This window comes from Tubulanus polymorphus, chromosome 10, assembly GCF_964204645.1.
Source record: "Tubulanus polymorphus chromosome 10, tnTubPoly1.2, whole genome shotgun sequence".
Taxonomy (NCBI): domain Eukaryota; kingdom Metazoa; phylum Nemertea; class Palaeonemertea; order Tubulaniformes; family Tubulanidae; genus Tubulanus; species Tubulanus polymorphus.
In genome coordinates, this window is record NC_134034.1 from 12376308 (window position 1) to 12401059 (window position 24752).

The window sequence follows — 24752 nt, forward strand, 5'->3', positions numbered from 1 at the left end:
CGAGAAGCCGTAGTTTTTACTATCGGCTGGTGCTGCCACCTGAAACAATCTCGAGTAGCCGTAGTTTGTGGTAAGTCACGTGACGCGGAACTAGCGCGCTGATTGGTCGAATCCGCTGATTTGAATAGATCAATGGATTCCGGAGCGAATTATGAACGAAATGTAAATAAATCCTCGAGAAAAACATCGAAATTCGAGTGGAATTTTGCGAGGAAGGTATACGCTTGAATTCCAGCGGACACTCGAATATCCAGCGCCAGATTCAGGCTTAAAATGGAACCGATTACTTTGATAATATTTGACGATTTTATGAGTTGAAGAAGTGGGCCGAAGGAAACTTTTTCTGATTTTTTTTGTGAAGTTAACTGGTTGGAAAGAATTTGTCTTCTCCTTCCTTCCCTCATGCCTCACGATCGATATTTCCATTTCTTTCTGAACTCAGTGATATCCACAAGAGAAATGTGTGGCCACCCCATTTTTTATATCCACCTCTGAAAATATCAGCAACCCCAATCAATCATTTGTGAAAGTTATGTGATGCCATCATCATCCATGATCATGGCTGATATGCTGCCTGACTCTGATCTGGCCACCGAACCTGTCTGATAGTGATTTACCGGTTCGATGTACACCACAGTTGGTTACACTTTCGTAGATCTCTGTGGGACGACCACTGCCCCAGAACTTGGGTGTCTCGGGAGTTGGAAGAATCAAACTCAACCCATCATCATCTCTATCTATGTCCTTCTTCTCATTTTCTTTGTGTTTAGTTTTTGCTGATCTGAAAACCGGCGACCGAATAAAAGATGAATAATAAAACGAAGTCGCGGCCGTCGATTGTGTCGCTGTATGATGAGCTAATGAGGGATCGAGCCGTTTTAACTAAAGGAATTGAAGAGGGTAAGCGTTCGTAAGGTCCACAACTTAACTCTAATAATGTCGTACCGGGAATTATGATAATTAAATAACTGACCTAAATCCAGCTTTGAAAAACCGCTCGAATTAAAGCGCTTTCCATAAAAGCCTCGAGATATCCAGAAATGTAAGACCGTAGCATTCCTAGAAGTTGATTCCACAGGGTATGCTCCACTAGATGGCGTGACTAGATTAGCGATCAATTCTTCGGCTATCTAATCCCTCAGCTGCCATAGGAATAATCCTTGCCTTGCTCAATTGCCGCAGTTGGCTTTACAGCATAGCCCTATTGACCTGGATGGTTCCTCAATTTCACCGAAAGCTCCTATCGACGATAATGATGATTAACGAATTTGAAACATTTAAAAGAGAAATTAACAGATATTTAAATAATCCTTGCCTCGCTTGCCACAGTAGGCTACAGCTATTGACCCTGACTGTTCCTCAATAATTTCACTAAAAGCTCCTTTAGGCGATAAACTAATTCGAAGCATTTAATTAAAAGAATTAACGGATATTTGAAGATTGGGTGATATATTTTTGATTTCAGATTTCCACGCGTTCGTCGCGAATCAAGAGGAATGTCGTAAGAAATGGTATCAAACGGAGAAAGAACGCGATAATTTAGAATCACGCGTGAAAACCTTGGAGTCGGAGAACAGCGCGTTGGAAACTAAACTCCGACACGCCAGGTACGGGAACTGGGATTATTCGGGGGCAGAACTGGGGCTCGTTGCTCAGAAGTTCATTAAAGATATCCGTCGGATCATGGTAACGATGAACTTTTAATTGTCACTGTGTCAACTATTAATCGGTCAACTATAACCAACTTTTCAGCAACTGCAGCCCCTGGTCTCAACTATCAACTGGTTACTTATAACCAACTGCAGCCCCTGGTCTCAACTATCAACTGGTTACCTATGACCAACTGCAGCCCCTGGGGCCAGTTGCACAGTCGTGACTTAAGTCCAAAAGTGGTCTTAAATCTTAAGACTGGTCTTAAGTTGTAAGATAGGCTAAAGAACCAAGTTGGTCTTAGACTAGTCTTAAGTCTGAGCCATAACTATGCAACCGGCCCGGCCCCTGGTCTCAACTATCAACTGGTTACCTATGACCAACTGCAGCCCCTGGTCTGTATTGTTGAGTACCGCTTAGAATTCAAATCATTTCGTAAACAGCGGCCACTGGCCTGGAAAATTCAGGGAATTCGTTTTAAAATGTGAGAGAAATTTCGATTAAGAAATCGTTGTGACTTTCGTTTATTTTTCCAGGGAACAAATCGACCACGAGATGAAAAAACGAATCAAAGTTGAACACGATCGCGACGCTCTGGTAACTAATATATTTTTCCGTTAAAATAAGTTCATATTCAAGCTTTGACTTTAGAATCAAACTCAACTCAGACCTGTGGAACTGTATCCTGGGCCCATCGGGATCATTATAATCATAATCGAAGAAGTCCCACAATTTATAAATTATATGAAATATCCACCAGATAACAAATAAAAAACAACGGCAGATTTGTAGAAACAGTTTATTTCCTTACAGTTTCGAGGTTAAAACTAAACAAGAACAAAATTTTTGTTCCTCTGGGACCAGTTCCACAGTCATGGCTTAGACTTAAGACCAGTCTAAGACTGTCTTAGTTTTATAGCTAATCTTACAGCTTAAGACCAGTCTTAAGATTTAAGACCACTTTTGGACTGAAGTCTCGACTATGGAACCAGCCCCTGAAGATGAGGTTTAGTTTTAACCTCGAAACTATAAGGAAATAAACTGTTTCTACAGATCTAACTGGGTTTTTATTCGTAAACTCTACACTAAGATTTACATCAGTTCACTGCAGTCATATCCGCCTGATGATGGCTGTTAGTCAACAGCCGAAACGTTGTGGTTTCATTTTGATAAACTATTTTATAGAAAATTCGAATTGTGGGACCTCTTCGATTATCTACAGTGACGTACACGTATTAGAGTGTTTCATTCAACTGCCATCATTCTACTTCTACTTCTACCTATTACTGGCCAACTTCAACATGTTGAAGATTTTTGCCAGGTACAGACTTTTGTGGTTAAATCAGTGTGGAGTCGACGAGCACTGATACGTGTCCTGCCTGAATAACATGGTTTCACTAGGATTCGAACTCGCAACCTCTCAGTCAAACACCTTATCCACCATGCCACATGACAGGACAGGATCATAATTATGTCCACTGTGAATTTAACGTCTCCCTCGCCGATATATAGTAACAACGTTTGTGTCGGATTCTAATTTTTTAGGAAAATCAGGTTCAGTTAATTCGCGAATTGTTGATGAACGATAAAAACCACGGCCGCACGAATTTAAACGACGAACAATGGGCGTTGTTGAGCACGACCTGGCAACCGTCGCACGTCGATAATAACACTCCTAAACGGTACGTTTCAAACTGATCCGGCATCCGATTGTTGTAGATTGCTATCGATCGCATTTTGGCTTCGTTACGGCACCAGTTTGTGTGTGTCTGCGCTTTTTGTTTACTACATGGTTCCCACAGAACAAGGAAATTGGGAAAGCTTGGGAATTTTGAATTATTTTTGGAAATATTTGGGAATTTGAAAAAAATGTCTTAAAATCAGGGAAATATTTGGGAAATTCATTACATTTCACATATTGCATTTGCGAAGGGCAACTTTCTTCAGCAATTTCCCTTGAAAATCATATTCATCAACCAGTCACCACTAAAATGTTGACTGTAACATGACGATATGTGTTCATTTCCATTTGGGAGAATTGAAAAATCACCCATGTAATACTTGGGAAAAACTTTGGAATTTTGAATTCATATAACTGTGGGAACCATGTGTTTAGCTATTTCACTTCGACAAACCTTTGGCCGTTAGAAGTCGAACCCATTTGATTCGGATCCTTTGAGTAATCGTGTAATATCATTGACGATCGATCTATACAACATAAATGTTTGTGAAATATTATAAGTTGGATGATGATTTTGCATATTAAACCGCATGAATCGGTCTCAAATGATCCGATTTAAGCGAATTTGATTGTATCGAATGAAAAGAAAATGAATATATTTCTGAAACCGGGGGCTTGATTAGGGGATTTGTAGTATGTGATTACGTAAATCGATAAAATGCTTTTATTTGCTCGTGCGATGGTAAAGTACGAATGAGCAAGTTTTCTGCACGCTGTTCAGTTAGGTGTTTATTCGATCGAAATATGATAACGATATAAAAACGGTTCTAACATTTTGAATTTGAATTATCTTGATAATTCGATAGTTTGTACACATATACTCGGTAACAACATCTAACGCACTTGAATGTTCTTCGCACCATGCTGGGTCCAGTTGCTTAAAAGTTGTTTAGAATTCATGGGTGGAAAAGTGACTAGGATTAAAGTTGTAACTACAGTAAGTCAGATAAATCTGACTTATGACTGAATCCTGGGTGCCGGTTCCATAGTCGTCACTCAAGTCCAAAACTGGTCTTCATTCTTTAGACTGATCTTAAGTTGTTAGATTGGCTACAGAACTAAGATAGTCTTAGACTGGTCTTTAGTCTAAGCCATGACTATGGAACCGGCCCCTTGGGCTGGTTGCACAGTCATGGCTGATATTAAAGACCAGTCTTAAGACCGAGTTAGTTCTGTAAGACTTAATCCAAGTCTTAAAGATTTAAGACCACTTTTGTTTGGAGATGAAGTCACGACTGTGTAACTGAGCCCTAATGTACATTATGATAATTGCTCTTTTGAGCAAACTGGTCCCGGGTCAGGAATTTCTATGTTTAATACCGAGCAGATTTATTTAAATCACCAATTTCCTTAATTGGTTTGAGTGACTCACAGGTTCAAACTTATATTTTCAAGTTCTCATTTTGTCTTAACGGGCGGCTCTGTGGTGCCCTCCCCGGCTGCCAGCCATAGCCGCGATAACTCTCCCACTATTTCATCACTTAATACAGGGGTCAGATTGGTAAAACTTGTAAAAAGTGGATGTCCGCTTAAAGTTTTGTGAGATACGTAAAAAATCATGAAAATGTGTCGTAAAAATCTGTTCAGATCACGATCAGTAACTGCTTAATGTTTTGTACCTTAAGCAAAGTGTAAGGATATAAAAATTTCTAAATATGAAAAGAGTTTATCAATCTGACTCCTGCTATCGAATATCGAAAATTCCTCGGGTTTCGGGTCGCGAAGTTGATAGTTTCATATTTGTCGTTTTCGTAACAAATATAGCAAAGAATACGAGTCTCGAGTCGCGGAACAGCCTGTAGAGCAGACGTTTGACAAATCGACCGAGGTGTTGTCCGATAGTTGTTACGACCACACCGGCGACGACCTCGACACCTCGTATTTAAACAGCGACAAAAACAAACAACGGTAACTTTTTTCATTCGAAAAACAATTTCGTCGGATTAAATTTTTCGCATTTTTCTTTTTCAAAGACTCGAAAGAGCGAACGAGTCGGTGTCGATTTTATCGGACATCAGCTACGATAAAACCGACGATGACCTCGAAACGTCGTATTTACGCAGCGGTCGCAAGTGGAAACGCAAACAGGCGTCGGCGCCACCTATCGAAGAAGAGGAAGACGACAATCGCAAGTCGCCGCCGAAACGAGCTCGTACGAGCACCGAGGTACGTTACTCGCCCGACCCTCGCTCGGGGGCAGGGGGTTTTTCTCACCCAACCCTCAATCGGGGGTAGGGGGCATTACCTACCCAACCCTATCACTCGGGGCAGGGGCTCTGCTAGGGTGATAATACTGTATTGTTATTGTCGATGATAATCGGACCTACGACCTCAGTCTGCACCCTGTGAACCCACCCCCTAGCACACAGTGCTTAATATTCCCATTTATTTATTCATGGTTCAGACTGAAGGGGCTGGTTACAGCCTAACGGTGGCCACTTGCCTGGAAATAAAGGAGAAGTCGGGGAATGTTCTTTTCTTTATAAAAGTCAAGGAATTTTGTGTAGAAGCTAAAAAATCAGGGAAATATGTTGAGATGATATGGTGTAAAATCAAACAGTTTCCGTCTATGTTTTATGTATTTGACTGCGTTCATTGATTGGATTTCTAGTAGATCAAATCGGGGAATAGGCGGGGTAGAAGCAAGTCGAACAAAAGTGGCCACCTTTAGAGCTATTCCCATTGATTGATGGTTGAGATTGAAGTGTTTTTACTGGTATTGTGAAGTGCTGTGTATTTTGTATATAGACCGGCGGCGAAGATGTGAAGAATACGTCAGTTACGGCTAAAACGACGATAACGATACCGCACAACGGAGGACCGATGTTAGCAGTGTCAGAGATAACTACAGATACGCCTAAACATCACAGTACGTTCATTCCATCCTCGCTGGAACTATAGCGTGATTTCATCGAAAAACGCATTTAAAACTGCGCTCAAACGCGGTTCAGTTGTCAGAATTGATTGACTTTTAAGCAATGTGACGACTTATCCTAATGATGGACTTAGATTTAGTGAAATGAATTAGAAATACAAATTAAGACTAAAAAATGTTACGTTTTATCCAAATGACGACTTACCGCGTTTGATTCTGTCTAATTCCTAAGTTAATGTTTTATGTCCTTTTTTTCAACAGCTACGAACGACAACAACAGTAACGCCGCCTATCATCTCAAAGACGGCCCTCCTCAAACTCCCGGGTAAGTGTTCGTCGGTCTGTCGAGGGAGCTGTCATTGATTGAAAACTAAAACTGAACTGAGATCACTCGGGGATCATCCAGTTTTTCTCAGCATCAGGGGCGAGGCAGTTCAACGCTGTTGGACTTAAATTTCATGGCCACTATAGAAAAAAATCCAAACAATTAATTTTCAACTGGACTTATAACTGTTAGCCTTAGCGATCATCACAAAAGGATATTGGAACCAAAATAATTTCTTGTGTTGTTTGAATAATCCCACTTTTTATTCAATTTTTTGTTGACAGTTGCCCGATTACGAGGTCTCACAGTTCAGCGTCTAAACTAAACCGAGCGCACGCCTTCGTACAGAAAACAGTCATCAAACCGGAGTCTTGCACTGTGGTAAGTTACCATTCACCGGGACTGGGGCTCAACAGTTTCTCGTTCAGATTGACTCAACGGTTTATATTAGTTAATTTCAAAAAGGTTAAATCTGAACTAAATGTCTATGGAACTGGATTCAGATATTTTTGGAACCGTTTAAAATACTTGATATATCTGTAGAATTGATCGTTTTTGTAGCTACCCGGTATTCTCTAGTGACTCAGTCAGTGATTGATTTGTTTGTTCGATTATTTTCTAGTGCGGGAAACGTTTACGATTCGGAAAGACTGCCTATAAATGCAGAGGTATGTTATAAAGAATTCTGAAATAACAACAGTCACAGTTCTGGACTGAGTTCCATAGGCGTCCGCACGACTCTGCTCTCGAGTTGTTTCAACGGAACCGGTAATTTTAAAATCATTTTACAGATTGTCGAACTTCAACTCATCCGGAATGTAAAGAGAAAGCTCCGTTTCCGTGTATCCCGGCGACGCCGAGTTCACCTCACAATAATCGTAGAGACGCCGTAAGTACCGTCGCTACAACTGCCGCAGACAATCAGAAAATTTAGAGAAAAAAATGAGGGTAAAATCTACAGGATATTTTTTAAGGTATCTTGTTATTAATTTTCAGTTGACAATCACTGATTTCGTGACTAATGAATCTCCGATGGTTCCGGCACTCGTGGTAAGTACCCGGCCCGCACGAGGAGGAGGGGAGGAGTACCCGGCCCGCAGAGGGGGAGGGGAGGAGTACCGGCCCGCAGAGGGGGAGGGGAGGAGTACCTGGCCCACAGAGGGGGAGGTGTACCTGTCCCGCAGAGGGGGAGGGGAGGTGTCTGTATTGGATTAGTATTCCGTCACTCGTAGTAAGTACCCGGCCCGCAGAGGGGGAGGAGTACCCGGCCCGCACGAGGGGTAGCGGAGGTGGCTGTATTCGATAAGTAAAGTTGAATTTCTCAATGTTAACCGGACGTGTTATAAATGTAGACAGTATATTATTTTGTTTGTAGATCCACTGCGTGAATGAGATCGAACTACGAGGTTTAACCGAGGCCGGTCTCTATCGTTTATCCGGCAGCGACCGAGAAGTTAAAGAGTTGAAGGAGAGATTTCTACGCGGACGAGGTCTGCCTAATCTCGTAAGTACCTAGATGCCTCTTACTCCCTTCTCCCCCCCCCCCCCCCCCCGCGGACGAGGTCTGCCTAATCTCGTAAGTATCTCGATACCTCTTACCCCCTTCTCTCCCCCTGCGGACGAGGTCTTCCTAATCTCGTAAGTCTCTCGATACCTCTTACCCCCTTCTCTCCCCCTGCGGACGAGGTCTTCCTAATCTCGTAAGTCTCTCGATACCTCTTACCCCCTTCTCTCCCCCTGCGGACGAGGTCTTCCTAATCTCGTAAGTCTCTCGATACCTCTTACCCCCTTCTCTCCCCCTGCGGACGAGGTCTTCCTAATCTCGTAATTCTCTCGATACCTCTTACCCCCTTCTCTCCCCCCTGTATTTCTCTCTGTCCTCTCTACCTATATCCATTTCCTCTCATCTCTCCTCCCCTTATCTCCCTACCTATTATCCCTCTCTCCCTCTCTTTCCTCTCTCCACCATCTATTTCCCTCCAGCTTTCTCATCCCTCTATTCTCTCTTCTCTATCTCCCTCTTGCCCTGTATCTTGCTCGCTATTTCTGTTGACATTTTCTCATCGAACATAGCTCATTTCCTCTTATCTTACTCTCCCTTTCTCCTCCTCTTCCCCTTTGTCCCCAATCTCTCATCGCTCTATCCTCTCCCTTATCTCTTTATCTCCGTGTCTCCGAAAATTTACTCGTCTAATAAACTAAAATAGCTATTTTTTCACTGATTTGTATTTTGTGTAGTCAGCGATCTCCGATATAAACGTAGTGACCGGTTGTTTGAAGTCGTTTCTGCGCACGTTGAAAGAGCCGTTGATCACGAATCGATTGTGGAAGGATTTCGTCGCGGCCGCCGAATGCGAGAATCATCAACAGGCGATGGATCGTATGTTTACGGCCGTTAAAAATCTGCCGCAAGCGAACAGGGACACGATCGCTTTTATTATACTGCATTTACAACGGTGAGTTTCCCCATCGCTTAACTACACAACCCTCGACCTGGACCCTGCGCTCCCTTAGCCTGGAACCTTCATCCCCCTCAACCTGGACCCTGCACTCCCTCAACTTGGAACCTGCACTCCCTCGACCTGGAACCATCATCCCCCTCAACCTGGAACCTGCACTAGCTCAACCTGGAACCTGCACTCCCTCAGCCTGGAACCTGCACTCCCTCAACCTGGAACCTGCATCCCCTCTGTCATTCAAAACTTCAGCACCATTCTTTCTATTTCTGATCGTCCACACTTCACTTTTGTTCAGGACTTCACCAGAGATATTTTGAATTAAGAATGACAAAAACTACTAACACCAAACATTAAACATTTTAGCAGTTTACTTTCACAAACTGATCGTCCACACTTTCGACAATACCGTATGTCTGAATGATTGACTCCTCCAGGCTTTAGAACGTTGGAGCGGATATTTCCAGGCTAGAAACTCCTCCAGATGAAACGATTGATTATCCATCCGATAAACCGTGATATATTTGTTATTGTAGCGTATCGGATAGTCCCGATTGTAAAATGCCGATCAGTAATCTCGCTAAAGTGTTCGGTCCGACGATCGTCGGGTACTCTACGCAGAAACCGGAACCGTTACAGATGATCAATGAGACAAGACGTCAGGCTGCTGTAAGTATATTCTATCAATCAATCTACATTTGACTATTGAGTGTGATGGATTAGTCGACAGGAACAAGTCCGAACGGACGTATAGAGGCCGGCCCTTTCAAAATTGACATCGATATCAACATGGTTTTGGTTTTCATTCACAATCAGACAATCAGCGATGAATAGATAGATGGATTAAACTTTCGTGTTTTACTTCGGCGTTTGACGCCATTGGCGACTAGACGGCGCAAGCGCATGGTGCGCGATTTTAAGATTAAGATAAGTTTATCAACGAGTGTTGAACTGTAATTATTTGTTGCCTTGTGTTTTTCAGGTGATGGAAACGTTGATGAATATCTCCAGCGATTATTGGTCGGAATTAATCAACGACGACGACGAAGATGACGAGGATAATAACTACGATCGGCGCCACCAGGGCGGCGTTACCGGTACGCCGACCGTATTGACGAGTATGTTAGGACCGGCGACGAACACGCCGGGTTCCCGTCCCCGGCAACAACACGGGTTTACTACAGCCTCCAGGTACGTGGTTTCATCCTGTCTCTGAGCTTCATTCATTGAAGTTTAGTTTGTCCTTAAATCCTGCGCGGGTCATAGTTGTCCAGTTGTGCAGTCACAACTCGCAAAATGGTCTAATATCTTCGTAATGGTCTTAAATTGTTAGATCAGTCTTAATTTGTTGTTAGATTGGTTAAAGAACCAAAATGAACTTAGACTGATCTTAAGTTGTTAGATTGGTTATAGAACCAAAATGAGCTTAGACTGGTCTTAAGTTGTTAGATTGGTTATAGAACCAAAATGAACTTAGACTGATCTTAATTTGTTAGATTGGTTATAGAACCAAAATGAGCTTAGACTGGTCTTAACTTGTTCTCTATAGAACCCCCTATAGAACCAAAATGAGCTTAGACTGGTCTGAAGCTATTAGATTGGTTATAGAACCAAAATGAACTTAGACTGATCTAAAGTTGTTAGATTGGTTATAGAACCAAGATGAGCTTAGACTGGTCTTAAGTTGTTAGATTGGTTATAGAACCAAGATGAGCTTAGACTGGTCTTAAGTTGTTAGATTGGTTATAGAACCAAGATGAGCTTAGACTGGTCTTAAGTTGTGAGATTTGACTGTAGAACTAAAATGGTCTCAAGTCTAAAGCCTGACTGTGATTGTATTATTCATTTCAGGTATAACAGTCATAAGACTCCGCGACAATTCTTTTCATCACCGACACTGAAATAGATTCCGCCAACTACCGCTATCTCAACTACCGCTATCTCAACTACCGCTATCTCAACTAGGCTGCTTTACATTATCAAGAAAAACGAATGTGTTGTTATATCCTTTCTTAGCTCAAATGTCGTGTCAACAATTTCGAGGACTTTTTTAGATCGCCGTCTGTCACTGGTGTTTGTACGAATGGCATGAATAGAATTTAGGACCAAGTTCCGCAGAGACTTCTCAAGTCAAAAATAAGATTTTGATATTTTAAACTATTCAATAGTGAATCTGAACTGAAAACTGGAATGATTGCGGACCCCGATCCACAGTGTATGGTTAATTTTTAAGCGGTACTTTTCGGGAACTGGGTCCCACTAAGCGTTTAGTAACTTAACTTCTGTTTAGTTTTATTAATAATTATCATAATATTATTATGTCGTGTAATCTCTTGTCCCGTGTGCAATTTTTAATCTGTAGAAAAATTCGACTTGAGAATTTTGAAATGTCAAAGCAATTTCTCAAAGTCAAATGTCTCGAACGATTTGCATTTAATATATATGGGTAATTATTTTGTATCAGTTCGTACGTCTGAGGGGGTGGGTACAGATAGCTGATTGACAGCTGCAAGAGACTTTGCCATTCAAAAGTTGGCCGTCTCTTTGAGAGGGGTTAGAGACTCGTTTTCGAGTAATTCATCGGAAAACGTTTAAGTTAAGGAACATTTGCTCATCTTTTTGACCCCCGCCCTTAGTTATAATAATATGTATACATTCGAGTAAATTAACCGTATGTTTTTGATGTCATCGACAATTTTTGACTTTTAATTTCATTGCTATGTTTTTAATACTTACCGTAAATTATTATCCAATAGAAGCTACGATAAATCGTCGCTTGCTTTTTACTAGAAAATACTCTTCTAAGCAGCGATAATCTTATTTTTTAATATCGCAATTTCCTGAATTGAAAATCTATGCAAATTCGATCTAGTATGTAATAAAGTGTAAAATAAACTCTAATTCAACTCTGCAATTCATTTGATATGTTTTAATTTAGGGGGTCATTAAACACAATGTGCATTAGTTCTCCAGTGTTATCGGTATCAATTTGCAGTCTGCAGCGTGCACCGTCTTAGAACCTGCGTAACCCTCAGCCTGTGACCTTCACTATCCAATGCCTATATTACCATTCTTTATATTATCCGCATTTCACATCATCTGTCAAGGGATTTAAACTCACTAAGCTCACAACTCGTTACCAGCTAACCAGAATTAGGTCATACCAATCAGTGCTTGTTAACAAATGACATTAGCCTTAGAACGAGAAAGTATTTTTTTGCACGTTACACATCTGGGCCCGGTTTCATAGACTGGGTATCAAAGTTATCCCTAGGGGTAAATCCTCAATCTGGGTGACAACCACCATAGTTACAATGAGAAACCATGGTTATAATTGACAAATTTCAAAATGTTCCCAGGGATTATTTTGCTTCCACATCTATGAAACCCAGCCCAGTACATTGTCTGAGACATTTCTAATTGAAAATGCAGATCAATACCTGCATAAAATGAGAGGACTAGAAAAATGTTTAGATTTTAAAAGATTAATCGTAGAGACATTAATTATTTACGGTCAATGATTAGAATTCATCTAAAACGTTAAAATGATTGTCTATCGAACCGGGTTCGTCGCCGAAATGAACCGCGTTCGTAACGTTCACTCCTAATTCGCGTAACACCTTCACGAACTTCTTCTGTTCCTTTCCGATCCAGCCGCGCATCGGATCTTTCACCTGGTACGGGCTGACGTGGGCGTGAATCCGTACGCCCGCGATATCGGCGACGCGGGCGAGCACGTCCCGATCGGTGACCCACGTGTTACCGCCGCCCGAATGGCCGCCGTCTAGCCAGTAAATCTCGCTCGTCGCGTCGACGAATTCGCTAAGTTTTTTGTCTTCGATTTTCGCCGATTTTAAATCGTATAAAAGTTGATTCAGAACGACGCATCCTTTACTGAACGCGCACAGAACCAACGCGAGTCGCGGGTCGAATTCCGCACCGGTTTTAACGCACGCGTTGCGTAACAGTCGTCGCAGGTGTTTCCACGATTGTTGACCGTCGCTATGCGTCGGCGAACCGAACGCGTTCGACTCGACGAAATTCGAATAAACGGCGAACGTTTTCAGGTGCATTCGAGTCGGTTTAACGAGCCAGACGTTCGCGCGTGGGAATCGAACGCTCAGACGAGACGCGACGTTCTCCAGACACCGCGCCACGTAGCGATGATTGTCGCGATGCGATAACATGTTCTCTTCGTAATCCTAAAACCCCCCGCGAAAAAAAAAGGGGAAAAGATGTTTGAGAAATCGGCGTTCACTATATGGAATATCGCCACTGACCAGATGGCGCCACAAAACACTGGGTCATTCGTAGTTTAAATCAGTTCATTTTCGATGAAATTTGAACCCGACTTTTAGATTTCTAAATGCGAAAATGATCATACGAGTCACGGATAAGATTCCACTTTCTCACTGAGATTATTGGAAAAAGATGTCGCTTAAAATTGATTCACTAATCAGATCGGTTGATTCAAATTAGATTAATTATTTCTGGCAGATCTGGGAAAATTGTTGAATTCTGGATTCCCTGATCGGCTAGAACCCAGGAGAACTGAGAAGAGTTCTGTCAAACATTCTAAGAAATTTTAACAATAGCTAAGAGTTTAAACCTGACATTATTTTTTAAAAGGATTGATATTTACCTGAACATCGCCTCCGAAGTATACAACATTCTGTTCTGCGACATGAGCCGACGACGGGGGGTGGAAAATGATGTCGTTAAATTTCCCCGGCAATCCCTCAACCTGTTCTAAACGCACTGATGTCATCGTCGCTCGACGAGGAGTTAGAAAGGAGGCCTTAGATCGGAAGGAGCCTGAGGTCAGCGCAGTCCAGAATTGACGAAGGGAACTCGATTTAGTAGCGGTCAATAGGCAGCAGGGACAGGGTGAGGAAGATGGGCAATTCAACGACGAAAAACCTCTAGAAATAGAATAACACGATTTATTTCAAATAGTACATCAAAATATTCCTAATAAAAATGACTAGTTCAATACCTGGTCAGATTTGTAGCGAAGAAAACACGAAAGAAAATTATCTTACGATTCATTTATTTTATTTACCATGGCGCGACGACCTTGAGAACTCGCTTAATTTGTTAACTCGGTGGCAGCACCGTACGGTCAACTAGCGGAACTTCTGTGAACTAGCGAGGTGGCTAGACTGGTTATGGAGGGACCGGCAACCAGTCTAGCTAGGTCGTACGCCCGCAGTTAACCGTAAAGCCATTTTTAACCAAATACAGACATTTCAAAATGAACTCGGGCCGCATCAAATCATGTACAGTTAATAAATGATAGTGTATGCAGATTTTATTGATATTCCCGCAAGCTTGGGGGCAGCACCATATGGTCATCTCGAAATACTGCGGGCTAGTCCAGTTCTAGTTCTGGGCTATATCGAACTATTTTCGGGTTATATAATATACATTCGATGTAGTTATTTCCACTTTTATGAAACAGTCACAGCACGTACAGTGAATTACATTAGTTTGCAGAAATTCCACGAGGTGACACTACGGGTAGTGTCTCCACCAAGTTCGGGCATCGGGTGGCGACAATCAGTTTGGCTCAGCCCGCCTAATTCAAGATTACTAAGCTGTTCGACTCTATGAATGTGGTGAGTTTCAAAGTCATTGGTTTTTGTATATGGTCACCAGGGGGCGTTGAATATTGAAATTGTAAGATTGTTGAGCATTTGAAACCACAGGGGCTTGTCACAATTTGATAATGAATGGATGATACCAGTGCAGTGGCAGTATCCTGCTTAAATACTACACGGATACTGGTATCATCAATTCATTATCAAATTGTGACAAGCCCCTGTGATGGAAACCACTTCCCAAGGTGGGCATGGTGTCCCTGGACCCCTAGTTTGGGTTTACGTTGCTTTAACATTGGTAAATTAATCTACGGCCATGAACACTAAATCATCAAAACAGCGAGTGCGCAAACATAAATTTAATCCTTAATTCTAGTAATCCTGCCGTGAAAATATCCAGTGTTTTGAAGCATGAAACAACCCGAAGCGAATCTCTTTACCACATACTGTGCTGAAAAAAATCAACACTTTTCATTCATAAATTCATTTTTGAGGGTTATTCAAAGTATGAGAACTGTTGAATTTTTTTAGACGGCCGGCGAGTGAACGTGTTAAAGTGGAGTGTCTACTCTATGTTGGACCTTATCTTAATCATTGTTGACCCTGTTAATCTGTGATTCTGTTTGTTTTTAGATTCGACGTTAGGCTGATTTTTGAACGTCGCGATGAGTTCGTCACAACGCCGCAAAGAATCGACCATCCACCAGGGGGCGAAGCTGTTTGAGTGCGAGTTCTGTGAAAAGAGTTTCAGCGGGAAATTCAATCTACGACAACACAAACTCCGCATACACGACCGCGTGCGTCCGTTTAAATGCGATCACTGCGATAAAACATTCTTTGGCAAAACACAGTTAAAACATCACATGTCTGCCGTTCATTTGAAATTAAAGCCGCACCACCAGTGCGCCATCTGTCAGAAACGTTTCATAGCAATTGCCAGTTTGAAAACACATGTCAAAATTGTCCACGAAGGCATTCGGGAGTTTCAATGTGAAATCTGCCTCCGGACATTTGGACGAAAAGGTCATTTAAAGCGACACATGACCATTCATAAGGAGGCGAAGCCGTTCCAGTGCGACATTTGTAAACGGGGGTTCAGTCAGAAAGGTAGCCTGCAGTACCATCTAATGACAAACCACGACAACAGCGTGCGTCCATTTGAATGCGATCACTGCGATGAAACATTCACCGGAATACACAACTTAAAAAAACACACGTCTGTCGTTCATCTGAAACTAAAACGACACCAGTGCGCCACCTGTCAGAAACATTTCGTTAATAAATTGGATCTTAAAAGACATATTGACGTTGTACATGAAGGCATCAGACCGTATAAATGCCATATCTGTCAGCGGTCGTTTGCGCGAAGAACTGAATTAAATCTGCACGTGGCGCTCATCCACCAGGGGGCGACGCCGTACCAGTGCGAGGTTTGTCGTAAACCGTTTGTTAATCAATCAAAATTGAAGAGACACGTCGAAGTCGTCCACGAAGGCGTTCAACCGTACACGTGTGCAATCTGTCAGCAGACGTTTGTACAAGAGGGAAGTCTAAACCGGCACCTGGCAACCATCCACCAGGGGGCGAAGCTGTACCAATGCGAGGTTTGTGAAGTGCATTTTGCTCTGCGCAGTAACCTGAAGTACCATTTAAAGACCATACACGACGGTGTCGGTCGGTTTAAATGTGATCACTGTGATAAAACATTCGTCAAAAAGGCAATGCTGAAAGATCATACATCTGCAGTTCATCTGAAAAAGCCGCACCAGTGCGCCATCTGTGAGAAACGTTTCATAGCAATTACCAGTTTGAAAACACATGTCAAGATTGTGCACGAAGGCGTTCTGGCGTTTCAATGTGAAATCTGCCTCCGGACATTTGGACGAAAAGGTCATTTAAAGCGACACATGACCATTCATAAGGAGGGGAAGCCGTTCCAGTGCGACATTTGTAAACGGGGGTTCGATCAGAAAGATAGCCTGCAGTACCATTTAAAGACCATGCACAGCGGTGTGGGTCCGTTTAAATGTGATCACTGCGATGAAACATTTACCAGAAAGGCAACGCTGAAAGATCATACATCTGCGGTTCATCTGAAATCAACACCGCACAAGTGCGCCACCTGTCAGGAAAGATTCACAACAAAATCGTTGTTGAAAGTTCATTTAGAGAGCGTTCATAAACGCGACAGACCGCGTCGTTGTAAAATCCGTCAGCAGACGTTCAAAACAAAGAATACCGGTACTCCGAATGAGCAGGTGTTAGCAATTCATTCCACCAGGGGCGCTAGTCGTTCTAGTCTTTCGTCGTCATCAGCAACGTTTAATTGTGAAATATGTGAGAAATCATGCAGAACAAAAGACAGTCTCGCGATGCACGTGTTTTACAAACATCCTAAAGAGGGCGCTGAAAGGAGATTTCGGTGTAAATTCTGTTCGAAAAGTTATTCGCACAAGGCTTCGCTGAATCAACACGTGATAAACATTCATCATCGGTTTGAAAAAGACTCAGAGACAGTTGCGGAGGAGACAGGTTTAGAAATTGAAGAAGAGACAAATGAGGTAAATACAGACTCTGAGATGGTCGACACAGATTTAGAGGTAAAATCCGATTCCAAGACTGAGGAGGAGATCGATGATGTGAAAACTGAGGAGGCAAAGACGGTAAATGCTGTTTGTCAATCAGATAAGGTGACAAAGGGGGTAAATACAGTTTCTGGAACAGATGAGACAAACGAGGTAAATACCGACTCTGAGATGGTTGACACATATTCACGTATTAAATCTGATTCCGACACTGAGGAGGGAACGGAATCTGTGGCAGATTTTGAGGAAGAGGAAAATGTGAATCCGATAAAGAAGATGAAATACGACAAATCATTCGCGTGGCAACACTACGCGGTTTGTTCTGGGAAAATATGGATTTTTGTAGACGACGAATGATAATGAATTTATCAAAGATTGCCACCAGGCAGCTGCAGTTCCATTGCCGATGACAGATATGATATCTGATGACATCTTGATCGCTTTTTGTCTGATGCTTAGCTGACTTGATTGATGATAATTATCTTCGGTTTTTGATAAAGATAACGATGTTGTTAAGGTGTCGTCTGCTGAGAAAGTGTTAATTTTCATTTTAGACAAAGAATAGTAATTCATCAACTTTTCTAAATCGAGATTGCCACCAGGTGGCAGCAGTTTTTTTGTTGGATTATTCTGATGTTAAGTGGAATCGTTATATTTAAGGTTGTTATAACGAGGTTCCACGGTAATTAGGTTTGATTAGATTTGAAGTTTTTGTTAGCTTCGTGATTTTTTCACTGCGAAATCTTTCTTAACAAGTTAATATGTGACATTTTTATCAATTCATCAATGTAGGATCATGTGTCCTATTTTTGAATAATGTAATATACATATTCTTTTGTAATGTGTCATTGTGTTTACATCTAGTGAATTCATGATTATATACAAAAATATATTCATTATCCTTATCAGAAAGCTTCTCTGTTTTGATGTGCAGGGCGGATTTAGGGGATGTTTTCTAAACCCCATGATCATTATACGTTTACAGAATCGTATTTGATAAACGTTAATCGTTAATTTCGTTAATACTATTAACGAGGTTCAACTGGACTGATGACACAATTCCAGCCACTGAACGCAATGGAGCAGGTATCGCAGGCGCGGATCCAGGATTTTTTCCAGGGGGGGGGGGGTTCATGAAAGAATATAATGTTAAAACGACCCTGTACCGTTTATCTTGCTCATTCCCGCTCCAATGGGGGACAAAGCTTTCAGTTCGTATTTTAGTCAGTAATTTTATTAATTCCATTGCCGATATCAGGTCGTCAGGTATTCAATCAACGCATTGCCGATATCAGGGCGTCAGGTATTCAATCAACGCAAACATTTTCTTTTATTTCAAAGTGTTTTCACTTCATTTTTTTCTGCTTACGACACAGAACGTTACGAAATCTAGAACTCGACAGACAATACACCAAAAAATTCACACACGAATCAAATTGAGAAAATATATGTCGGCTCGGGCTAAATTCTAAATAGATTTTAAAGATGGCCGCAAGGCGTTCAATAGCCATCGGACCTTCGCAAACTATGTACACAAGTACGGTCGCTATGGCGAGGATTGTCGCTTGCTTGTCACTGGAACTGTAGTAATGGCGATGCTGGGTTGTTGACGGTTTTGAGATGAACGTGGCCCGTTGGTGCGCAGCCCTATAAAGCGAAAATATCAAAACAAAATTAGTCAACGACAACAGTCCGAACGGCAATATCGTCACAACGACGGCGTTCATGATTTGGCCGCTGGGGGCGGGAATGTTTTGGAAGGCCCGTGCCATATTCCGGTCGAAATACGGGCAATCGTTGTATCGAACTCCCAAACGTTTATAAAACCATCTAAAAATCTGCGACCCGCTACAAATAATAACCAATGCTAGTAGACTGATGTTGTATTTGGTTTTCGTGCATGCGACCCGGGCGAAAAACGGCCACAGAATCTGTAACACCCGCTCCACGCTGATCATCGCGATGAACCAGTTACGAATCATCTTGACGATCAGATGAGGCACGGATAGGTAGTGACTGATTTCCGGTCCGACGAACGCGTTTTCCAGCTGGAAGAATCGCCGGCCGAATCTAACGCGACCCAGCAGTTCCCGCAACGACGAAACTGGGAACGACGTGGTCAGAAACGTCGCGTCGACTATTGTCAGTAGTTTCAACATGTAGAACGTGGTCAACGTCTTACGCCGCATTCGATGGAAAACGATGAAACTGACGATGTTGAAGATAACGCCAACGATACAAACCGGCCCGCCGAGCCACCAACCGATAATATACCTACGCCTGGATGCGGCGGTTAATTTCAAACATAAATGGGAGCGGTTCATTTCTTCAACTGCTTCGTCCACAACGTCAGACAATCAGCTTTATCTTTTGTCGGGTATTTATTTCGATGCACCAATCAGCGCTCTCTACAGACAATGCGGTAAATTGCGACAAAAGTTCAAACGATTTGTTGACTCTGACTATTTCATTACCAACACGCGCTAAACGACTATACTCATGGAAGTTTGCAAATTAAATCAAAGTTGGAGATACATGTAAACGTATATAAACGTGCGAATACATATCGATATATATAGTTGTGTTTTTTGTTATATCTGGTGATAATAGTAAAATTTACCAGGCCGCATTTCAGTATCTTTTGAAAAGACGAGAGCCAATCTCAATCTTACACAAACGAGTATGAAATACATCATGTAGTTTATTCATATTACAATAGTATATAAAGATTCTACTGAAAATTGATTGAATTCCACCAGTCAACCATACGCTGACCCTAGAGTATATATTTTATATACGGGCGATGCCGAACCCGATTCCGAACTTTTTAATAGCTAACTCTCGGACAAACGAGATTATTTTCTGATTTCCCGTCCTATTTTTACCATCATCGCTCGCCAGGTTTTGAGATCGTCTCTCGCCGAAGCTCGCACCAACACAAACCGTTAACCCTTCGTTGGTCTCGATTTTTCTAAGTTGGTTTTAATTTACATTCTTCCTCGATATCGATAGGAATCATGCGCTGCGTTAAAGCTATAAACTTCGATACCGGACACGATTCTGAACAGCCTATAATCGAGGAAAAAACAGCAACAACATCAGACAACATGTGGTAATACAACTCATAGAATCAGTAAGGCTGTATCACTAAGGGCAAGTGAATTTTCAGCCTGCTTTTGTGATTACAGATATCAAGTCAAGGGAAATTGAAGATAATTGAAAATGAGTCAATAAACACTTCTAACAGAGGGTCGTTGCGCGTACCTGGTAGTTTAAATTGATAGGGTGGTGTAGTCGAGTCGTTTCGGTACCACATTTTAAAGTATGGTTCTTCATCGGGTAGATTGTCGTCGTGCAGCTCCACAGTGTAGCAGGCGGCGTACGGCGGAAGTGACCTATAATCAAACACTCTCATCGCGTACATGAAATATGCTAATAACGTGTCGTGCTGAAATAATATGAATAAATTTGCATATACTTGCATACATTTACATATATTACGAAAAAAGAATCAGAAACAGCCAAAAACTGAATGATACTTACAGCTGAATACATGAACATCTTTCTAGCCCTGTTGATCCTACCGTGAATATGATCCAATGAGTCGGCGATAATTTTCTTTAGTAAATTACCTGGAACATATTTAAAAACGTGCTTTCCATTGGTAACGGTTTGGTTGCTAAAGTTTTGCAAATATCGATCTGTTGCCTAAGCCGACCTTCCAAATTTTTACCGCGTCCAGAACTTCAGGACTTGGCCAGAGACGTTTTAAATTGAAAATGAACTACGAACACCAGATATGACACATTTATCAGCACTTTTCTAAACTACAGTATATCTGAAGACAGGGTGGTTCCAGGCTGCTCCAGGTACCAGGTTGTAGAAATATGTGCAGGAGATCGTGTGTAAAATGATCAAGTTAATACTGACCTCCCAGAAGTCTGACTACCTCGTCAAGTCGTCCCATCAGGTAATATTTAAATGATCTCAACTCTACCAGTTTATTCCATACACGAGGCGTTACCCAATCGGGTATCGTACAGTTGTGTACTTTCTACACAGAAAAACGAATAAACAAAAATGTATCAGCAAACGTAGTCTAGACAGTAAACGAGTTTTATCAAAGATAATTAACTAGATTTAACTGAAATACGAGCTTTCACCACTAATGCCTGATGAAGCTTATCCTAGACTCCAACAAGAACATATCTAGGCGTCAGGCTTATTACGTACCTCCACGTAAAGGGTGCCTCCGATTTTCCAGGCGTTTTGTAGCTGATTATCGGAGATTTTTCCGGCATGAAAATCCAAATAATCAAAAAACCTCTAAAACAAGAAATGAGCCGCACACTCAGTTCCTCCCTGGTTTCCTATCTGGACCCGTATTTTGATAAATTAGTGAAAATTAGTTTGATGCCGCTGTTGGAGGAAAATAAATAACTTCTATGTACCTTATTTTCTTTTATTTTGTTTAAAACGATGGGCGAATTCTTCAAGAAATCCGTTTTCAGTTGATCCGCCCGCGGACAGCACGAGTAATGCAACAACTACATAGAAACAACAATTCATCTGCGATTAACATCTCGAGACATTCAATCAAATGCAATGTTGGATGGGTTCGAACCTAGGACACTAGGCTTTATTGCTCATTGATACAAATGCATTGAAAATTCTATCGGAATTCACATAAAAGATCTATTGTGATTTTAGTTCAGCGAAAATCCAACAGAGGGCGCAAAATATCGAAATACTTTTTAGGGCCCAGAATAAGTTACAAAAACCTCCCGAAATGAAACTTTACAGTGTTTGAAATACATCTATGATTTCAAAACCAGTTCATATTACTCGTAAATTAATTAATTAGGCAACGTAATTATTTGTCTAACGTATTTGAACTAATTTAGAAACGACCATTAATAGTCGCTGGATCACAGATTTCCACCCGAAACCGTCAGCTGCTGGTATCTGAGAATGTGGTACAGTCGTTTCTAAATAAGTGCAAATACGTTAGACAAATAATTACGTTGCCTAATTAACTAATTTACGAGTAATTTGAACTGGTTTTGAAATCATAGATGTTTTATAAGGAATGTTTATCATTATTTCGGGAGGTTTTTGTAAGTTTCTCTGGGGACTAAAGGGGATTTCAAAGTTGTACGCCCTCTGTCGGATTTTCACTGAACTAAAATCACAATAAATCTATTGTGAAAATGTCGATAGAGATTCTACTATACGTGAGGCATATAAAAACTTAAGATTTTCGTTTTCAACTCCGGAATTGATGCAGGGTGGACAAAAATTAGATATTTTTCGAGTATTTTCAGTACTAAGTGGATTATAGAGTATATTTCCGAAGTCGAAACACCATTGCCACTTTGTTATTGTAAAATTCCTCAAGTGATATTTCACGAGACATCTGACATTTGTGAACTCACTCGATCCGTATTTTGGGGGACTGTATGCACTGGAATCGGTTGCCAGGCTAAATGTTTATTCCAATGGTCCTGTTTTACCGGCGGGTACAATCCGGCTAGATTCGTCTCTGCGCTCATCAGCGTTCTGTCTATATCTGTACTTCGCACATATATCTAACATCAAAAATACATCAATAGTTTATGTATTTTTGCTAAAAGCAACATCTCGATCAAAAGCGAGTGGCAAATAGTAATTATAATGCAATCTAATTTCAAACCAATAATTTATACCTCTTTTGCAAAATATCGCGCGCTTAAAAATCCGTTGTATTTTCGGCGTAGGAATTTTCCTAGTTGATATTGTTGGTTCATCCCCGTCTGAAAGAGCATTTAATCATTATCATTGTTCCGCAAATAAATGTTTAGAAAAGATGGAATAATTTTACAACACCGATTATCGAAATTACTTTTGACAATAATGAACGAGGAAGTTAAATGTATGCTATATCTCAGCTATGGCGTTTATACCGACTTTCGTAAGTTGGGCGAATCCATTTGGCCAGATACTGTCTGGGTTGGGATCTGTCGGGTATGGCCCCATTGGTGCGCGGTCGCCGTGTCGGTAAATCTGAAAATCAATGATGTGACTGATGAATATGAATCGTAGGACGAAACTCGAGTCACATATTCGGCTCAAGTTTAATCTGAGAGCCAAGTTAGCTCGGGCCAAGTTTGGCATCGAACAAGCACAAACCTGATTAGCAATTTGGCTCATGCTTGATCATAGAACCTGGTTTTAGGAAGGGCCAACTTTGGGACCGTGTAATCAGACAGGCATGGATGTGATTGACACTTGTAAACCATTGGTCCGGACCAAATTTGGTACCGGTGCGATCGTGCACTTCGATTGTGACGGCCGCTTTGATTGCTGTAGATTCCGATCATCACTTCTTCGACGAATTATGTGTATGAGTTCTTATTCTTACCACATGTACGAGTCTTAACGAGGTAGGCGGATGTCGTCGGTTCGTCTCTGTTGTCGCGTCCTTCAAATGTGAAAAATCCGCTCCAACAATAAATATCGTCAGAATTATCGAAATGCCTGCCGCCAGCGATTTCATGTTGAATATCCGTAATAGAAAATGCCGGAAAATGGAATATTTTTTTAAATTACGGAACAGATTTAGAACACGATTCAGGACGGTTTATAATGAAAGTAGCAGCTGACGCGCGCGTGGTTGGGGCACCTGGTACTACGTATCCAATAGTCGAGGTTTTTATCGCTATGTGAAGTGCCGTAATTTACATAATACGGATTGTTATTCAGATTTGCAGCCGCGTGGCTCAGAGAGACAGGCTAGTGTTCGTTGTTCATTCAGTATTTCGAAAATACGATGAAAAATATTGCTACAGCATCCAGTTCCACTATTTGGGTCCCGATTCATTCTCGGGGAAGGGAGGGGTGAAAGAGGGGAGACTTCCCCCCAGGGCCCAGCGTGTTAGGGACGGCGGCCGGACGAGGGTTAACAAACTGAAAATTACCAATTCCAATTGTTGGACTGAACTCCTTATTAATCCAATCAAAATCCGAGATACATGGGAAAATTTGTTTCTAGACTGGAAATCAATTTTAGAGCAAATTTGTAAATACAGATTTAACATCGATTAGATACAGATACTGATCGGTAATAATAAGTTCTATCTGGTAAATAGTTTGTCCACTAGGACAGTTCAAAGTTAGACTGGTTACCGGTCTCTATCTTCTCATACTGAATAGGACAGGCAACTAGTCTAAGTTCAAAGACGCTGGCAAGCGATGGTGAGTTAGTTCCCGTATTTACCGCCAACGTTATGCAAACGGGCAGCACTTGACGGTTGATATCTAATGCGGCCCGCTATTTCATCAAAATATAAAAAATTAGTTTTAAGCAACTTTTTGCAGAAATAGTGTCAATTATATCCTCTAGTGTTTATAGTGACTATATGCCCCGCCCCTCTGTTGCTAATTTAATCCTGGAAAATCTGAAAAATCCCTTATTAAAAAAAAACAACTGAAATTCAATTTCATTTGAAAAATTGTATTTATCATTTATATATCAATACTGT

General features: G+C 41.4%; 4 protein-coding genes across 10 annotated transcripts; 2 read left to right on the forward strand and 2 right to left on the reverse strand.

Annotated features, from left to right (window-relative positions):
• The first annotated feature begins 132 nt into the window (after positions 1 to 132).
• Positions 133 to 11802, forward strand: LOC141911839 (rac GTPase-activating protein 1-like). Of its 2 annotated transcripts, none has more exons than XM_074802903.1 (18): positions 133 to 216; positions 771 to 900; positions 1466 to 1607; positions 2187 to 2247; positions 3196 to 3332; positions 5156 to 5299; positions 5455 to 5557; positions 6140 to 6260; positions 6528 to 6591; positions 6876 to 6972; positions 7214 to 7259; positions 7383 to 7480; positions 7588 to 7641; positions 7967 to 8095; positions 8830 to 9047; positions 9584 to 9716; positions 10030 to 10238; positions 10899 to 11802. In XM_074802903.1, exons 2-18 carry the CDS (start codon positions 807 to 809, stop codon positions 10951 to 10953), a joined length of 1905 nt encoding a protein of 634 aa, XP_074659004.1. In that variant the 5' UTR covers positions 133 to 216; positions 771 to 806; the 3' UTR covers positions 10954 to 11802. The 2 variants fall into 2 exon arrangements, with proteins under 2 accessions (XP_074659004.1, XP_074659005.1); XM_074802904.1 differs by having other exon boundaries at positions 144 to 162.
• Positions 11803 to 11970: 168 nt separating this feature from the next.
• On the reverse strand, positions 11971 to 14180 carry LOC141912049 (mitochondrial protein C2orf69 homolog). 3 transcript variants are annotated; one of them, XM_074803222.1, is made up of 3 exons: positions 14090 to 14180; positions 13690 to 13969; positions 11971 to 13249 (listed from the first exon to the last, which is right to left on the reverse strand). In XM_074803222.1, exons 1-3 carry the CDS (start codon positions 14110 to 14112, stop codon positions 12569 to 12571), a joined length of 984 nt encoding a protein of 327 aa, XP_074659323.1. In that variant the 5' UTR covers positions 14113 to 14180; the 3' UTR covers positions 11971 to 12568. The 3 variants fall into 3 exon arrangements, with proteins under 3 accessions (XP_074659323.1, XP_074659324.1, XP_074659322.1); XM_074803223.1 differs by having other exon boundaries at positions 14110 to 14179; XM_074803221.1 differs by having other exon boundaries at positions 14044 to 14127.
• A 343-nt stretch (positions 14181 to 14523) lies between these two features.
• LOC141912048 (uncharacterized) lies at positions 14524 to 17994 on the forward strand. 3 transcript variants are annotated; one of them, XM_074803219.1, is made up of 2 exons: positions 14524 to 14555; positions 15281 to 17994. In XM_074803219.1, the coding sequence occupies exon 2, from the start codon at positions 15313 to 15315 to the stop codon at positions 17587 to 17589; it is 2277 nt and encodes a 758-aa protein (XP_074659320.1). In that variant the 5' UTR covers positions 14524 to 14555; positions 15281 to 15312; the 3' UTR covers positions 17590 to 17994. The 3 variants fall into 3 exon arrangements, with proteins under 3 accessions (XP_074659320.1, XP_074659319.1, XP_074659321.1); XM_074803218.1 differs by lacking the exon at positions 14524 to 14555 and adding an exon at positions 14565 to 14665; XM_074803220.1 differs by lacking the exon at positions 14524 to 14555 and adding an exon at positions 14931 to 14945.
• A 1977-nt stretch (positions 17995 to 19971) lies between these two features.
• Positions 19972 to 23879, reverse strand: LOC141912090 (prostatic acid phosphatase-like). Of its 2 annotated transcripts, XM_074803298.1 has the most exons (10): positions 23633 to 23879; positions 23179 to 23274; positions 22938 to 23024; positions 22668 to 22820; positions 21684 to 21779; positions 21466 to 21558; positions 21163 to 21286; positions 20776 to 20864; positions 20497 to 20680; positions 19972 to 20301 (listed from the first exon to the last, which is right to left on the reverse strand). In XM_074803298.1, the coding sequence occupies exons 1-10, from the start codon at positions 23765 to 23767 to the stop codon at positions 20204 to 20206; spliced, it is 1155 nt and encodes a 384-aa protein (XP_074659399.1). In that variant the 5' UTR covers positions 23768 to 23879; the 3' UTR covers positions 19972 to 20203. The 2 variants fall into 2 exon arrangements, with proteins under 2 accessions (XP_074659399.1, XP_074659400.1); XM_074803299.1 differs by lacking the exon at positions 23633 to 23879 and having other exon boundaries at positions 23114 to 23209.
• Between the last annotated feature and the right edge of the window lie 873 nt (positions 23880 to 24752).